This window comes from Archocentrus centrarchus, chromosome 9 (assembly GCF_007364275.1).
Source record: "Archocentrus centrarchus isolate MPI-CPG fArcCen1 chromosome 9, fArcCen1, whole genome shotgun sequence".
Lineage (NCBI taxonomy): Eukaryota > Metazoa > Chordata > Actinopteri > Cichliformes > Cichlidae > Archocentrus > Archocentrus centrarchus.
This window is the reverse complement of record NC_044354.1, coordinates 145,046-163,947: the sequence shown is the minus strand read 5'-3', so window position 1 is coordinate 163,947 and position 18,902 is coordinate 145,046. Positions and strand designations below refer to the sequence as shown.

Below are 18,902 nucleotides of genomic sequence, written 5' to 3'. Positions count from 1 at the left end.
TGTAAGTTGTGCTTAATTACATATTATCAGTAGGTTTAATGAGCGGTGTCGTACCGTCTTGGATGTTATGGATTATGGATGTGGATGGATGTTAATTTCACACATCTCACCTAAACAGTGCCATTCACAAACGCACACACCTGGCAGCATCCTCCCTGTTACCACAGCGTGCCCACTAAACAACAAGAAAATTATTTTATTGCGCTATTATACTTATTTAATTTAATTTCCTATAGGTTTGTTCCGTTTAAATAAATTTTACTGCTGCATCAGGAATTTACACCAGGGTAAATGGTAAATGGACTAGTTCTTACATAGCGCTTTTCTACTCAGTATGAGCACTCAAAGCGTTTTTTACATTTACCCACGCACTCCCATTCATACAAGCACTTCCATGTTTTTACTAAGCTAAGTGCTTTTTAATTAACTAACATTCACACACATTCATACTCCGACGGAATGGTCGGAGAGCAACTTGGGGTTAATATCTTGCCCAAGGATACATTGGCATGTAGCCTGGAGTAGCCAGGAATCGAACCGCTGACCTTCCGATTAGTAGGTGACCTACTGAGCTACAGCCACCCTGGGGAGGGGAGCACAGAGCTTGAGGCAGTACTGCATTTTAAATACTGTGTGACCGTTGCAGCATTTAGTGAGCTTTTATTTATGTTTTTAACATGTTCATTAAACTGCTTATAATATTGTAATTATTTGTCTGCATACTTTGACACTTTTAAATTCAAACTTTCTGTTTATCTCTCTAATTCATGCTGCAGTTTAACACTAAACATGGAGCTTCAATAATTATTGTTTTCAGTGACTAAAATGTGGTCATATTAAACATTTGTTTGTATTAAAGACTGACACCAGACTTTTTGGAAATAGATTTTATTTTAAACGACTTAATGATCTAAGCTAAAAATGACTGCCAGGGGAGCATGATGATGTTTGATGATGATGTTTGATATGAACTGGTATATCTCACAATTCCACACCTTATCAGGTGCAGACAATTAACAATTAAACCGAGACACCAGCCAGAGATGCACTGCCACGAGAGCAGGGGTTATAGAGGTGCATAACGAAGATGAGATACAGGAAGTTCCTGTGGTACAACAATGGAAACATTTAATGCAGCCTTTGACAAAACAGCTTAATTAATGAATTTGGAGAGACAAAGGTGTGGTGGGCAGTACAATAATAACACAGTGTGTTAATTATTGAGATTGTGCAGAGTGGAAATGAACCACTGCCATCTGAACAGAACATTGTAAAGACTTCTTGCATGAGTTATGAAGGATTTCTTCATCTGTCCCTGGGGTCAGATGAAGTGGTCTTTAGCCTGTGCAGCGAGGAGGGAAGAAAGCGGTCTGGGTTATGAGGTTAACGCTTGTTCGGATGCCAATCACAGAACCGGCTGTACTGATCGGTTTGTAGCTTGTTGCTGTCACCAGCTCTGGTTCTGTCTGACAGTTTCCGTACAGGAAACTGCTCTGCAGGAAGCATCAGAACAGGCGTCCTTACAGATAACAGTTGGCAAACTGTGGAGACCGTTCAGTTGCTTCATTTACCAGAAAGAACCACAAACCCAGATTAGTAATAAAGTTTTATTCAAGATGTTTTTGCACACAGTTTAAATACTTAAGTAAATTTCCAAATAATAACAACTCTTTCAATGGTGCATAAATAGATGAATAAATACATCAAATCACTGATAAATAAATAGAAAATCTTTTCATAAATACATCAGACCCTCATCAGAGCCACCTTGAGATGCCACCTTGATGATGTTATTACAGTATCATTCTGCTTTCTGTACCCAGTACATACAGTAAGAAGGTCAAACTGCAGACCCACACACAGATCCACGCTCCACCCTGAGAATCTTTGCTGGCTTTTAACTCTGGCGCTGGATGTTGAAGCTTCTGTAGCGGTGGGCGCTCTCCTCACACATTTCCACCACCTGCTGGTCATCCTGTGCTGTGCTGATGTACCAGTTGGGGCAGCGGGCAGACATGAGAGTGCTGATGTTGAGCCCACTGTCCCGTTTGTAGAAGAGGAATCGCACCATCTCACTATCAGCTCTCACCCTCAGCAGGCTGTTCTTGTCCGTCACCTCCTGAGGAGCACAAAGATCAGTGTCACGAGGTTTCATACTCAACAAAATGATAACAACTCACATTAGCTCATCTGTAAATGCACAGTGTCTTATGGATTCTAACAAAGGGTGTGATTCCTGAGAGTTTTACCTCCAGATGGAGGGTTGGCTTGTCGCCGTCCTCGTGGCAGGACAGATAGAGGTTTGTGTCTTTGATGCCCAGAGCGACGGGCCTGGCCTCAGCGATGGGTGTAGGGTGCACGTAGGTCGCCATGTTCAGGAACACTGTGGAGAGAGTGATGGACACAGGTTCATCCTCAGGCTTGCAGCTCGAGATCATGTACACTTGAATCCAGTCTTGAATGGAGGCCGTGGGGAGTCTGTTATCTGAGCAGGATGATTTCTACCTGTGCATATTTAATGTGGAAGAGTCTCATATAGTTACCTTTGCGGTCGTCACTGCCTCCCTGCAGCATCACTGCATGCAGCTCCATGCTGCTTTGGACCAGAATTAAATCCCTCTTCTGGCTGTCAGTGATGGAGCACTGGAGCTCACCCGTCCTGCTGAACTGAGCTGGTGCAGCTGTCCTCTCTATCACAGTTTGCTCTGGGACAGAAAGAGGCACGCCTCGTTAAATATGGGGTCGTTATGCTTTCTGAAATCACAGGCTTGACTTGGATTTCTACCAAGTTTACCAGTGACCAGGATGCTAAAAGGCATGGATGCATTATTTGTGTTTGCATTTAAAGAGCTGAGCCTAATTCCAGTGTGATCAGAGAGCTGATAGTTCACTATATGTTTCCGGTGTTGGAGTAAAGTGTGTGTGGTTACCTTCCACGATGCTCTCCAGCATGATCGAAAGCAGGTGTTCATCCTGGAAGTCGGTGCTCAGCACCGGCTCTGAAATGCTGGCCTTTATCCTCTCCATGGCAATGATGAGGTTGGCTACACATTTCATTGTCAGTGGATGACGTGAAACCTCCAAGTCCAGTCCCTCGGACATGTTGAGGATGTAGCCGCTCCTTTGGGATTCCATCTTTTTCTGAATGAAGATCTGCAGAAACACAGGAAACATTTCTGTTACCCTCACATAGTTCTGGACAGCCTAACCTCTCATCTTCTACCTTCTTATCAGCTCCTTTATTCTCTGTTTGTTTCCAGTTACATTTGTATTACAGACATGTGGACATCAGTCACATCGACCTGTGACTGTATCACCACTCTAATCTCAGCTGAGACAGATAAAGATCCTCTTTGCAGTCTGCTGTGAGCACAAACACGGGGAGAGAAGCAGCTTACCTGCTGAAGCCTGAAGATCAGAAGCTGTTAGTGCGCTTTGTTAGCAGCTGCTCTGTCACTGTTGTTCTGCCTGCCTCTGCCGACAGCACGCCTTTTATATAGCTCAGCTTTAACACGGGGAAATTCTGGTGTTGTAGATAAACGCTTTTAGTTCTGTGATGAAATACTGGAGTTACACACACACTCAGGGCTGGGTGGGGTTGGCAGTCTAACCAATTTCCCTTCATGTTTTCTTTGTGTCTGCAGACAGGCAGCAGCTGCAAGCATCTGCACAGAAAAGTAATGTAAGTCCAAAATAAGTGGTAAATGAACTAGTTCTTATAGCGCACACACACACACAGACACACACACACAGACACACACACACACACACACACACACACACACACACACACACACACACACACACACACACACACACACACACACTCCAATGGATTCACCTTCAGCACATGGACTGGAGGAACCAGATTGATCCGCCAGCCTTCTGATAAATAGATAACTCACACTATTATCTGAGTCACAGCCGCACCAAAGCTAACCTAAACCACAGCACGAGGAACTTCACTACCACAGCTGATGCATCGATCTGTGAGGTGCCAGAGGCCCCTGAGGCATGCCAGCAACATTTGGATGACACACACCTGGATGCACCCAGAGAGGAAGGAGAGTTGGAGAGACTTGTTGCAAAGGCATGTTGGCTCAGGAGGACCTGTGACGTGATTTACATTTCCCCACTGGTTAAAATAATGATCATAATAATATTAAGAACTAGAAGCACTCAGAGAGCGCAAACCTCCACCAAGGCCACAGGGTCACTGACGCTGTAATACGTGTATCTAAATACTGTGAAATAATCTTTCATCTTTCCATGACAAAAATAACCCCCTATCCCGCAATAGTGAAGAATCCTTAAAAAAATTCCTGGATCCAGATCGTGATCAGGATCCGGATCACCGCCAAAATGTAATCACTTCTTCCTCTTGTCATTTCCAACCACTCCACAAAATTCATCCAAATCCGTTCATAACTTTTGGAGTAATCCTGCTGACAAACAAACAAACAAACAAACAATCCAATGCGAATGAAAACATAACCTCCTTGGCGGAGGTAAAAATAATATATATTTGCCTTCAGTAAATGTTTATTTAGACAATCAATAGATCGCACAGCAACATTTGTCAGACATATGATGCTGATTTATATTTTTATGGCTCTTTTGGCTCCATGAGAGCAATAAAAGTTTGATAAAGCAGGATCTGCTTCAGAACAAGTCTGGATGAGCATTTAGATCCATACGTGAAGCTCAAGCCGTCATATCCGGTCATCATAACGGCTGATATGGCCATCGTTATATACAGACTATGGTCAGATTAAAGTAAAGCAATGGCAGCATGACACGGACTACAAGCTGCCACATCTCTGAGAAAGCAGGTGAAAGATCAAATATGAAATCTGAAATTTTCTTCTCACGGCTTTGAGCTTTTCCTGGGGTTTTGTGGTTATTTTGATGTGACAAAAAAAAAAATTCCTCCACCACAGTCATCGGGAGTTGTGCAACAGCGCATCAGCTTTTTCGCTTCCTTGTTGAGGCGTGCTTGGCTTGTGCGTCAGAGGTATTTAATCACGGCTCAGTTCAAAGTGACATCATTGTTTTGCACAAACAATTATGGCAGTGCCGATACAGAAGCATTCATCTGCTTGGAGGTTAATTGGATAAACTGCATAATTAGTTTGAAGATCTCAGGTTCTGGTTCCTGCGATCGTTCAGGAGCAGGTAAAAATATTCAAAAGAAGGGCGTCAGGAATGACGTGGATGAGGAGGAAGGGCCGATGAGCACAGCTGTGGCTGCACAGGTGGAGTTCTGGATTGCATCACTGCAGTTACTTTAGTTTCATTATAGGGAATAACACCACGCAGCAGTTTCCAAAAAATAACACAGTTAAATAATAATTTTGAATTTCTGAAGCAAACATACGTTAAAAAAATCCAGAATTGAGAAATAATGATGCGTTATGGATTCTGATATACTTCAACTATAAGTTACCTCATACAGTTGCTCATGAAAAGCTTAAACAGTTACTGCAGCTATTTGTTCACAGTAGCAGCTCCTCTCCTGATGACCAGCGTGTCTGCGGAGGACCTCCTGTCTCTGAACCAGTGAGGTCATGCATCAGCGCGTGCAGCGACTTAAAGCGCGACCCCGCTGGAAAACCAATTAAATTAAGTCTACAGCTGCAGCTCTCTTGTTGTATTTAGGTAAATTTGACCTGATTTCAAAATTTACAATGTCATATATGTACATTAAGCATAATTGCTGAAAATGACATGTCTGCTCTTGTTTAATTACAAATGGCTATGTTTTGTGGAATTGTGTCGTAATTTCTTCTAGCCAAATTATAGTGCACCAGCAAAATACATACACTTGGAAAACTGAGAAATTTAGGTGTGTCATATAATAGATTCTAAAAGTGTAAAATATTTGTTACTGTTGGAAGAAATATGAAAAATTGTAAGCTTTTTCTTAATTGTTGAAGGTGCAGAGTAAATGCAAAGAAAGTTAAATAAATGCGTAGTAAAAGCATTACAGTGTATTTTTAATATGGTTAACTCAAAATCTCCTGAGTCCTTTTAGAAAGTAAATGATTTAATAAATGAATAAATAGGCAGAGAGCTTAACCCCCCCAATGTTGGACCCAAGTTACACACTTGGTCCAGGTGACCTGAAGCTGCTTAGGATAGCGTCATTACTGCAAAGCTGTTGTCAAGAAAAAGCATGTTTTGGTTTATTATTTTCCTTTTTTCGTCCTCTGTAACTTTATTTGTATGATTTTTTAGTTCTGATTTGTCCCTTTTTGTTTTGCAGGGTAGAAAATATGAGGTAGAAACTGCTTTCAGACCTTTGCCCGCTGCTTTATCCTGGAACCATTGTAATCATTGTAAATAAATTCAGCACGAGATTCTAAACACTTTTCTGTCTACAACTCATTTAATATAAATCTGTCTGTCCAGTTTTTTAGCTCCATGGGATGCAGGCCTTTCCTGAAGTCACCAATCATATCTTTTCTTTTGGTCATGTCCATAGACTGTATATGAATGATGGATGCAGTGTCCTTTTCTGAGAAGTGAGGCCAACTGCACTTTGTCTTCTGGCCAGCAGGGGGCGACTCCTCTGACTGCAGAAAGTTCTATAGAAATCTGAGTAAATGGCTCTTCAGCCACCGTTATCTTTGATCTCAGTAAGCTCTGTCTGATGACTTTATGATCTCAGTTTAGCTTAATGTTTTCTTTTCTTATTTTTGTAGCCTGTCCTGTCTGGCAGTTTTTAAAGTCAGAATGATGATCCGAATGCACTGTTGTACCAAATATAATTGCTTACAAGAAGAGCTCTATAAGTCCTTTATAGGCTACTCTTGTTAATGTTTGTAGTTTTTGTTTTTGCAACAGTAGCTCCCCGACTCTGGAACTCTGTCCCCTTGTGTATAAGAACTGCGGATTTGGTGGTGTCTTTTAAAAAAACAGATAAAAATTTTTAGGCTTGTGTTTGGTTAGTTAATTTTTTATTTTATTTCATCTTATTTTATTTTATTTCATCTTATTTTATTTTATTTTATTTTATTTTATATATATATATATATATATATATATATATATATATATATATATATATATATATATATATATATATATATTGTCCTCCTTACTCCAACTCCAACAAATAATCTCTCCTTAAATACAGAGAAGACCAAGGAGATGATTATTGACCCTAGGAAGAGAAGAGACCAGCATGCTCCATTATCCATCAACGGGACTCAGGTGGAGAGGGTGAAGACCTTCAAATTCCTCAACACCCACATCAGTGAAGATCTCACCTGGACCTACAACACAGCGCAGCCTGTCAAGAAAGCTCAACAGAGACTCGTCTTCTTAAGGAAGCTGAGGAAATTGCCCCAAGCTCCTCAGCAACTTTTACAGATGCACTGTGGAGAGCATCCTGACAAACTCCATCACAGTGTGGTGTGGAAACTGCACCACTCAGGACAGGAAGGCTCTCCAGCGTGTCATCAAAGTGGCACAGTTCATCTGAGGAGCTGCCTTCCCATCACTACAGGACACTTATAATACCCGGTTAATAAAGAGAGCACACAACATCATCAAGGACCACACCCACCCACAGCACACACTGTTCACACTCCTGCCATCTGCAGATGTTACAGGAGACTAAAAAACAGTTTCTATCCATCAGGCTACTGAACCACTGACTGATTATCATCTGTGATTACCTGCCTTTTATATCTGTACATCTGTATATATTGCACTTGCTTTATTATTTATTTATTTTTACTTTTTACTTTTACTTTTCTATATACTTGTTCTTAAATTTTATTTTAACTTAGTTACTTATTTCAATTGTGTGTAAGGCAGTCGCAAGTGAGAATTTCATTACTCAGCATAACCACAGTGTTTTGTGGTGTACATGAACAATAAACTTCTTCAGTCTCGAATCTTTAGAAATTCTGTTACCCATACAGGGATTTCTAATTTTAGATTATTTAAGGTAAACCTTGCCTGTATGATGGACCTCAAATGCTGATATTCAAGAATATTGCTGATTGCTGATATTTGTTGTTGCCAATTCCATATTTTGTAACAAGTTCTTCAAATGAAAAAAGGTCCCATCTTGAATAACATGTTCTAGATCAGGGGTCACCAACCTTTTTGAAACTGAGAGCTACTTCATGGGTACTGAGTCATACAAAGGGCACCAGTTTGACACGCTCTTCTGAAATAACAAATTTACTCAGTTTGCCTTTAGTTATACATTATCAATAATGATTAATGATACTCATCTATGAGAAGACACTGATCATGTTAATGGTTTCTCCCAATAATTAGCAATGAAAACAAGGTGGGAAACATATCAATATTCAGCACTTTATCTCTTTTAATCTCAGTAATTGTCACATTTTTAGATAATCACTTACATCACTACATTTCATAGGAAAAATGTCCAATTTTCACTAGCCATTCACAAACATTTTTTTAGCAAATCATGAACTATGTTGCACCATGTTTCAAAAAGTTATTATGTAATGTTAAAGAAAAATCAACTTACATATTTTTAAATAAATCTTGTCACATTTTGAACTCATGACCAAATCTGCTGCATTTTTAACAAATTATAACTTATATGTCATGAACACACTTTTAAATTGAACACAATTCCTCAATATTTTAATTAAACTTTGCCATGACACTGCCATGTTGCCACTAACATCTGGCATTGGTTTCTTTATTAGTGAGAAGACTGGCATTGCATGCTGTTCACCAGTGCACTGTAATCTGGTGTGTAACTTGAAACTGCAACTGTGAGTGCATCTTTCAGATGTGCATCAGTGAGGCATGTTCTGTGTTTGTTCTTGATGAAGTTCATGTCAGAAAACGCTGATTCACAGAGATAGGTTGAACCAAACAGGCTGGCAACCTTCATAGCTGCTGTGCATACACCACTGTACTTCTCTGTGTCAACAAGGGACCAAAAGTTTGGTGCAGTCTGGTAAACTTTGAGGTGTAGGTCATTTTGCAATGTTATGATTTCCATCTCCACCTGTCCAGCATCCAAGTTGAATGTTGCACTTAGTTTCTCAGCAAAGTGTGTTGTGTCCACATTCATGAAAGGATTGGAAATGAATGACACACATGGCTCAAGCTGATCAAGATCACAAAACCTATTCTCAAACTCTTGCCCAAGTCTGTTTATGACTTCACAGTACTTTTCTGCAACTTTGTCAAATGTGTCAGATGCAGAAGCATTGTTTTTCAGCACCAACTGCACAGAGGGAAAGTGCAGCACTTTTTTTCTCTGTAAATCCACAGAGAAAATGTTCATCTTGGCTTTAAATGCATTTAAAGCACTTATCATATCAACAACAGTTTTACCTTTGCCTTGCAGCTCGCAGTTCAAGACGTTTAGTTTCCCAGTAATGTCCGTCAAAAATGCAAGGTCAAGGGTCCACTCTGTGTCTTCTAGCAGTGAGACGTCTTCGCCTTTGGACTGCATGAACTCTTTGATTTCACCCAAAAGTGACAAAAAACGAAATAAAACTCGTCCTCTGCTGAGCCATCGGATTTCTGTGTGTAGCAGCAGTTCACCATATTCAGCTGACATCTCCTCCAATAGCACCTTGAAAATCCTGTGCTGTTTAGCTTTGGAGCGGATGTTGTTAATTATTTTTACAACGGGAGTCATCACGTGCTCAAAGCCGATCACTTTTGCACATAACGCCTGCTGGTGAATGACACAGTGATAATGCAGAAATGTTGGGAAGTCTGGGTCACCTTTACAGTGAGCGATGAAACCTGTATGTCGGCCGATCATAGCAGGAGCCCCGTCTGTTGTCACCGCCACCAGTTTTTCCAATGCTACCTTCTTCTGCACGAAAAACTCCTTCAGCGTGTTATAAATGTCAACTCCCCTCGTAGTTGTCTTTAAGGGCAGTAGTGTCAGGAGTTCTTCTCTTGTGGAGAAATCTTCAAACACCATCCGGATGAAGACCAATAGCTGCGCTGTACTGCTGCCGCCGTCCACGGACTCGTCGCACTGGATGCTAAACCACCTGCACTTTGCCAGATCCCGGTCCAGCTGATCGGCCAGGTTACCAGACATAGCTGACACTCGTCTAGCCATCGTAGATGCCCCCAGTTGGACGTCGGAGAGAGTACAGATTAGATCGGTTCCATTTTTGTCGTCTTTAAGTACAGTGTTAGCTATTATCATCATTGCTTCTTTGACAACTGCTCCATCTGAAAATGCCTTCTTCTTCTTGATCAGAAAATGTGTAGCTCTGAACGAGGCTTCGGTTGCTTTTAGTGACTTTTTTCCCGCCCTCGTGAAAAAAGATTGTTGCTTACCCAAAGCTGCCTTTAGCTCACTGGCTTTTTTCTGCACGTAGTGCGCTTCCCGGTGGGTAGTTAGCATGGTAATTTTTGTGACACGTAGTGAAATGTCTCTCAATATTGTGCCGCTTTGCCGTCGCTACGGTCGCCCCACAAATGAGACACACGCAGGTTTCTTTCACAACCGTAAAAAAGAACTCCTTCTCCCATTCCTCGTTAAAGTGATAAGTTTTTTTTTTTTCAGCCATATTTTTGGGGAAAGAAACTGCACTCAGCGCCCATCTTCGCTGTGTCCGCTAGCCTACGTTCCATTAGCACTGGTTTTGTCATGCGCACAATACTGACCATTGAATTAGAACTAGAGTAAGTCAGAGTTCACCCTAACTTTTCTAAACGTCATGTATAATGAGGATATTTTTAAGATACTGTCATTTTTAAAGCTATATAAATGCAAGTGTGATTATAAAAAGAATAGCAACAGAATAAAAATTTTTTAGACACAGCTCACTAGTGAGTTGTGCTATTTTTAGAACGGGCCTGCGGGCGACTCATGTGGTCCTTGCGGGCGACCAGGTGCCCGCGGGCACCGTGTTGGTGAGCCCTGTTCTAGATTCTTTATTCCTTTCTGTTGCCATGCTGAAAAGTTCAGTACTGTCTTTTTCTGACATATATATCTGGATTGTTCCAAATGGGTGTCAGTTTACATGGGATAAGTGAAGACTTAGTTATCTTTAAAAATTCCCACCAGGCTGTCAGAGAGGTGTTTATGTTAAGACTTTTAAAGCAGTTATGATGTTTAATACTGGAGCTAATGAAAGGTAAGTCAGAGATCTTCACTTTTCCACAGAGTGTTTGTTCTAAATCCATCCACAGGCTGTCTAACAGGCTTGATTTGATCCACCTTGAAACACACTGCAATCTATTGGCTCAGAAATAGTAATAAAAGTTTGGAAGTTCTAGACCACCACTGCATTTTAGCTTTTTTAAAGGCTTCAAACTTATTCTTGAGGTTTTATTTTTCCATAAAAATTTTGAAATGTTTGAGTCTAGTGACTTAAACCAAATAACAGAAGGTTTATTAGGGATCAGTGAGAACAGATAATTGATTTTAGGTAGAATCATCATTTTTACTGTGGCAACTCTCCCCATGAGAGATATAGATAGAGAGTTCCAGCGTGTGAGATCATCCTCTATTGTTTTAGTAGAGGAATATGATTCAACCGTACCAGGTCTGACAGCCTGGAGGAAAAATTAACACCTAAATATCTGATGTTGCCCAACTGTAGTGAGGTAGTCGTGGTGTTTTTAAAGTTACAATTCAGAGGAAAACTGTTGATTTACTCCAGTTGATGGAGTAGTCTGATATAGATGAGAACTTATCTATAAGTGTGATTGTCTTCAGAGGAGAGGTTTGTGGTTCCTGAGGAAAAGTAAGAGAAAGAAAGAGCTTTATTTGTCACATACATATACATGCAGTGAAATTCATTCTCTGCATTTAACCCATCACACACATGGAGTATGTAGTACACACAGCACAGCATGGAGCAGGGGGCAGCCAAAAGGGCGCCCGGGGAGCAACCTGGGGGGGGTGGGCTTGCTCAGGGACCCACAGTGATGCCAGCCCGAGGATTTGAACCAGGGTCCTCTCAGTGATGAACCCTCTTCTTCTCCCCTAGGCCACCACTCCAGTCTAATACATCATCAGCATAAAGGCTTATCTTATGGTCTGTGTTCTCTGTTTGAATTCCTTTAATATCTACATTTGTCAGATGTTGCTGCTAGTGGTTCAATGAAAATGACAAAAAGTGAAGGAGAAAGCGAGCAGCCCTGCCTGGTGCCCCTCTGCAGACTGAAGCTTTGGGAAGTAAGATCATTTGTCCTAACACGTACATTTGGGGAGCTGTATAGTGTTCTGATCCAGTTTATGAACCAGATCCAACTCCTAGCTCCCAGTTCTGGTCCTGAGCTCCAGATAAATGGAAATCTGTGCCAAATGTAGACATGCAGGTCCAGCTGCTGTGGTGAACAGAGCAGCTCATCCATCCATCCCATTCTCTTCCGCTTATCCTGTTCAGGGTTGAGGGGGGTTGGAGCCTATCCCAGCTTTCATGGGGGGAGAGGGCAGGGTACACCTGTACAGGTCACCAGCCTGTTGCAGGCCAACACAATAGACAGACAACCATCCACACTCACATTCACACCTATGGGCAATTTAGAGTAGCCAATCAAACTAACCCCAGAAAGTGCATGTCTTTGGACTGTGGGAGGAAACCCACGCAGACACGGGGAGAACATGCAAACTCCACACAGTGAGAGAGAGGGCCCGGGGCCAAGGTGGAAACAAACCCAGGCCTTCTAGATGTTATTCTAACTGTGAGGCAGCAGTGCTAACCACCACACGCTGCAACCAGAGCAGCTCAGTAATATAGAATATGGCAAACTAAGATTGAATTATATAAGAGAAAAATGCTCAATTAAAGAGAAAAAATAAACAGCTTTCCTTGATAGAGCAACCGAACACAGTGAGTTTCCAGTCTGTGTGTTACTGGAACTGCTGCAAACTGCAGTTTCTTAGTTATTATAGTTGTTAGTTCTTCTTCTTTTGGCTTCTCCCTTTAGGGCTCTCCACAGCAGATCATCTGCCTCCATCTCACTTGGTCATTCCTCTTTCCCTCCTGCCTGCAGCTCCATATTCAACATTATTTGTCCAGTATATCCTCGCTCCCTCCCCGACACATAAGCCATCTCAGCCTTGACTCTCTAACTTTGTTTCCAGTCTGCTTGACCTGAGCTGTCCCTCTGATATTCTCCGCTCTAGTTCTGTCCATTCTGCTCAAAGACCACAATCTTAGCCTCAGCTCAGCCTCCTCTACCTTCTCCTCCTGTCTTTGATGGTGCCACTGTCTCCAAACCATTCATAACAGCAGGTCTCTTCAGCACCTCTGCTCTCTGCAGCTTTACTGTTACTCTTGAATCCTCTCATTCACACACGTATTCCATCTTCTCCTGACTTACTCTTCTCTCCAGCACATACCTCCACCTCTCCGGCCTGTTTTCTTCCTGCTCCCTACTCTTACTACAGATCATGTATTCTGCAAACATCAGTCCATGGAGACTCATCATCAGCCTCTCCATCATCATCGCAAACAAGGAGCTCAGAGCCCATCCCTGATGTAATCCCACCCCCACCTCGAACCATCTATTACTCCAACCTCATGCCTCAGCACTATCCTCATACATGTCCTGCTGCAACCCTCTGTCACGGTCCTGGGCCGTGGCCCAGTTTTTTGTGTTTCTTGGTTTTGTTTCAGTTATTTCTCTGATTATGTTTATTAGTTTTCTTTTATATTCCTCAGTTTATTCTGGTCCCTTGTGTTCCCCGTGTCAGTCTGCGTGTTCCTTGTTTAGTCACTTCCTGTATTATTTTGACAGTCTTGTGTTCCCTGTGCTTTATGTTTAGTTTTGCTTCCCCTGTTATAGTTTTCATTTGCTTCACCTGTTGTGCCCTGCTCTTTCCTCTTGCCCTGATTACCTGATGTGTATTAAGCCCTCAGTTTTTGTCTGTTCTTTGTCACGTTGCCATCGGTGCTCCCAATTCTGTGCGCTCTCCCTGTTCCTCCTCTGTTTAGGTTTAGCTTCCGTCCAGGTGTAGGTTCGTTTTTGTCTTTTGTTCATCATCCAAATAAATCTCTTGAAGTTCAACCCTCTGCCTGAGTCCTGCATTTGGGGTCTAACCCCTCCAGCCGTACAGCCCGACATGACACCCTCCCATCCTTCTCCTTCCTCATGCAGTCCCTCAGCTCTTCTCTCAGCAGCCTATCACGTGCTTTCTCTGGATCCACAGAGACACAGTGAAGCTTCTTCTGATCCCCGCATCATCTTTTTATTGTTGCTGTGTTTCTGTTAGCTGTACGGCACAAAGCTTGTTGCTTTTAAATGTGCTTATAAATAAACTGACTTGACTTTCTCAGCATCAAGTCGCACTGCTGCTTCCTAACCCAGCTTCCTCAGCTTCAATCCCTCTGTAGCTGCTACAGCCCTGCACATCTGTTCTTCTCTCATCTCAGTGTCCTTCATTCATCAGCTCCTTAAAGTTCTCCTTCCAGCTTCTCAACACGCTCTCTTCTCGCGTTAGTTCATTTCCATCTTGCTAAAAACTTATTTTTACACATAATTTAAAACACCTGTCAGTAAGAAGATTTCCAATGATACAAACGCTAATATTTTTTCATATTAATAAATAATAAAGTTTATTTGTTTCAGATTTACAGAGTACAGAAATAAGAACAAAGAAATTAGAACATGCCCTGCAAGTGCAGAAGATACTGTGTGAATGACTTTAAAAATGACACACACACAAAATCTAAATGAGGTGATATAAATAAATACATCAAACCAATAACAGTGTGTCAAATCACTGATAAATAAATAGAAAATCTTTTCATAAATACATCAGACCCTCATCAGAGCCAGCTTGACATGCCACCTTGATGATGTTATTACAGTATCATTCTGCTTTCTGTACCCAGTACATACAGTAAGAAGGTCAAACTGCAGACCCACACACAGATCCACGCTCCACCCTGAGAATCTTTGCTGGCTTTTAACTCTGGCGGCTGGATGTTGAAGGCTTCTGTAGCGGTGGGCGCTCTCCTCACACATTTCCACCACCTGCTGGTCATCCTGTGCTGTGCTGATGTACCAGTTGGGGCAGCGGGCAGACATGAGAGTGCTGATGTTGAGCCCACTGTCCCGTTTGTAGAAGAGGAATCGCACCATCTCACTATCAGCTCTCACCCTCAGCAGGCTGTTCTTGTCCGTCACCCCTCCTGAGGAGCACAAAGATCAGTGTCACGAGGTTTCATACTCACAAAAATGAACACACTCACATTAGCTCATCTGTAATGCACAGTGTCTTATGGATTCTAACAAGGGTGTGATTCCTGAGAGTTTTACCTCCAGATGGGAGGTTGGCTTGTCGCCGTCCTCGTGGCAGGACAGATAGAGGTTGTGTCTTTGATGCCAGAGCGACGGGCCTGGCCTCAGCGATGGGTGTAGGGTGCACGTAGGTCGCCATGTTCAGAGAACACTGTGGAGAGAGTGATGGACACAGGTTCATCCTCAGGCTTGCAGCTCGAGATCATGTACACTTGAATCCAGTCTTGAATGGAGGCCGTGGGGAGTCTGTTATCTGAGCAGGAATGATTTCTACCTGTGCATATTTAATGTGGAAAGAGTCTCATATAGTTACCTTTGGCGGTCGTCACTGCCTCCCTGCAGCATCACTGCATGCAGCTCCATGCTGCTTTGGACCAGAATTAAATCCTCTTCTGGCTGTCAGTGATGGAGCACTGGACTCACCCGTCCTTCTGAACTGGAGCTGGTGCAGCTGTCCTCTCTATCACAGTTTGCTCTGGGACAGAAAGAGGCACGCCTCGTTAAATATGGGGTCGTTAGGCTTTCTGAAATCACAGGCTTGACTTGGATTTCTACCAAGTTTACCAGTGACCAGGATGCTAAAAGTCATGGATGCATTATTTGTGTTTGCATTTAAAGAGCTGAGCCTAATTCCAGTGTGATCAGAGAGCTGATAGTTCACTATATGTTTCCGGTGTTGGAGTAAAGTGTGTGTGGTTACCTTCCACGATGCTCTCCAGCATGATCGAAAGCAGGTGTTCATCCTGGAAGTCGGTGCTCAGCACCGGCTCTGAAATGCTGGCCTTTATCCTCTCCATGGCAATGATGAGGTTGGCTACACATTTCATTGTCAGTGGATGACGTGAAACCTCCAAGTCCAGTCCCTCGGACATGTTGAGGATGTAGCCGCTCCTTTGGGATTCCATCTTTTTCTGAATGAAGATCTGCAGAAACACAGGAAACATTTCTGTTACCCTCACATAGTTCTGGACAGCCTAACCTCTCATCTTCTACCTTCTTATCAGCTCCTTTATTCTCTGTTTGTTTCCAGTTACATTTGTATTACAGACATGTGGACATCAGTCACATCGACCTGTGACTGTATCACCACTCTAATCTCAGCTGAGACAGATAAAGATCCTCTTTGCAGTCTGCTGTGAGCACAAACACGGGGAGAGAAGCAGCTTACCTGCTGAAGCCTGAAGATCAGAAGCTGTTAGTGCGCTTTGTTAGCAGCTGCTCTGTCACTGTTGTTCTGCCTGCCTCTGCCGACAGCACGCCTTTTATATAGCTCAGCTTTAACACGGGGAAATTCTGGTTTCAGGAAGTGAGACGGTTTTTACTGCTGCAGTCTAAAATGATGAAATACTGGAGTTACTCTCTTTAAAGCACAGGTGAAACTGATGATTGCAACATACTCAAAACACATAACGAGGTCACCGAGTATCTATGTATGAACTTATATTCTCCCTGTAGAAGTAGCAGTAATGATGATAATGATCAGAAACACCTGGAAGCTGTTACCCAATGAAATCAGTGAGAGAGCACTCTGAAATAAAGGGTGAACTGTGCATTACTCCCTGTCACTGCTAAAATTTGGAGTTCCTGTTTGCATCACAGGAATTTCTTCTGGTGTTGGAGAAACACTTTCACATCACTCAGAAGTTATTTAAATCTGAGGAAGTAAGAAAAACATAGAAATGGCAAAATGAAGTTGTGTTATCTTTGCGTGAATCATAAATAAATGAGACACACTTTTTCTTCATGGAGCAAAAGTCTTCCTCAAAGATTTTCCCATCCTGGAGCCTGCACCAGGTGTCACAGGGCGAGAGGCGGGGCCATTCAAAGAGCAGAATTACAGAGAAAACAGGTGAAATATTCATCACCTTTAGTTCACGAGGAGATTGATTTTATGAACGGGTTACTCTTTTTGTCACCATATGCTGCAGTTATGTGTGTCACAACCATCAGCTCAGGAGAAGAAAGTAAGTTCAGAATTTATCAGAATTGATTAAACAAAAAGGAACAAACAATAATCAGTGATCATAAGGAAACACTTTGCTCTTACTTGGTAGTTTTGGTTCACTCTGGGAAACTTGAAAACGATCTGGGTAACCAGAAGTGTGAATCTTCCACAAAAACATGTTTGTTGATTTAACACAAGAACAAAACATTATTCAGATATGATATGATTGTGTAAGAGCAGGTGTAGTAACAATGTAACAATATTCATCTACAGTATGACCTGTTATTTTGGTGACAAAGAAAGAAATGTGTGGCAGAACTGAATCTGGGGAAGGTTGTGGGTCTCTCACCCAGAGTGAGCTGGGATAAGGAAAGAGGAGTTTATCAGAATATGATGCTGCTGAAAGCTACACTAAAGAAAAAACAGTCAAAATAATAAGATGTTAAATTTGTCCCTCAGAGCTGAGGAGGAGCTGCACAGTTCATATGAATCATTCTTATCTGTTTATTTGATCAATGCTCCTGTTATGATCTCAGGGTTTGATGTTTTTTTGGGGGGTTGCAGTTTGTTTGATTGATTTTTATTTCTGGTGCCTGTTTTGATTTTCTTAGTATCCCAGCATTCCTTTGTATAAACAGTGCTCCTCCCTATATTCTTCTGCCAGATGTTTCTTTGGCTGAACTTTGTTACTTTCCTGTTTCCTCCTTTGTCTCTAACATTTGGCTCCTCCGTGTTTTCCTCACGCACCTCTGCAGGAAACGGGATGATGCGGTCCAGCTGTGCTCGTCTTTTCCTGGAGTGTCTTTGGCCTTTAATTTGGCTACAATATCAGAATCAAACTAAATCACCTTCCATGCCTCTAATGTTGTTTCTGCCACTTCATACTTCATCTCCACATAGACTCTGATGTTCTTTTTATTCATTAACAGCTGCAGTAAATATTTTAAACATGTAAGTATACTAAATATATTTCCATTTTAATAACTGTGTCACACATTATGAATGCCTGGTAAAGAGCATGTTTACACATGTTGTCCTTCTTCCTGCCACATGCCCTTTTTTGGCCACAGACTCATCCTGAGCCTACCTGTACGACCAAATAAGGGCTTGATTGCATCACAGGGAAACTTCAGCCATCCTGAAATCAGTGTGGGCACACAAGTGCTGGATTTTGAGGGTGGAGATTTTCTGTCATCCTACACGATCCACTGAGCCCTCATTGAGTTGTGAAACTCTAAATCAAAATAATTAAGAACAATATAATGAAGCATGCCCCATAAATATGATTAAGCCTCTCCTTTCACCACCTTCTAAAGGCAGGTTTCTGCCTTCAGTTCAGTTTTATTTATTTAGCACCAAATCACAACAAGCAGTCGCCTCAAGGAGCTTTATATTGTAGGTAAAGACCTGTTAGGGATTATTTTTTACTCAGTGAATAAAGGACAAATGTTTAAAGGTAAACTCCAGTAAATTAAATAATAAACAGTGCATCAACCAAATAATAAACAATTAAATAATACATTAGAAAGAGCGCAACAGATCAGAAAGTGCTGACTAACTCCTCTGTCTCAGTGCATCTTACAAGGACGCATAATTAAAGCATCAGGAGAGGAGACGTACAGGCTCCACTGCTGAGGAATCTGAGTCATGAAAACCAGCTTGAACAAGACTGAGTGACGAAGGTCAACTCGTAGCACCCAGAGATTGTTCATGTTTAGATAAG

General features: G+C 41.9%; 1 protein-coding gene and 1 pseudogene across 1 annotated transcript; both read right to left on the bottom strand.

Moving 5' to 3' along the window:
* Positions 1 to 1,660: 1,660 nt before the first annotated feature.
* On the bottom strand, positions 1,661 to 3,492 carry LOC115785626 (interleukin-1 beta-like). The gene is made up of 5 exons (XM_030737388.1): positions 3,399 to 3,492; positions 2,931 to 3,153; positions 2,544 to 2,705; positions 2,250 to 2,383; positions 1,661 to 2,119 (listed from the first exon to the last, which is right to left on the bottom strand). Exons 2-5 carry the CDS (start codon positions 3,133 to 3,135, stop codon positions 1,898 to 1,900), a joined length of 723 nt encoding a protein of 240 aa, XP_030593248.1. The 5' UTR covers positions 3,136 to 3,153; positions 3,399 to 3,492; the 3' UTR covers positions 1,661 to 1,897.
* Positions 3,493 to 14,519: 11,027 nt separating this feature from the next.
* LOC115786249 (interleukin-1 beta-like) lies at positions 14,520 to 16,496 on the bottom strand (annotated as a pseudogene).
* Positions 16,497 to 18,902: the final 2,406 nt, after the last annotated feature.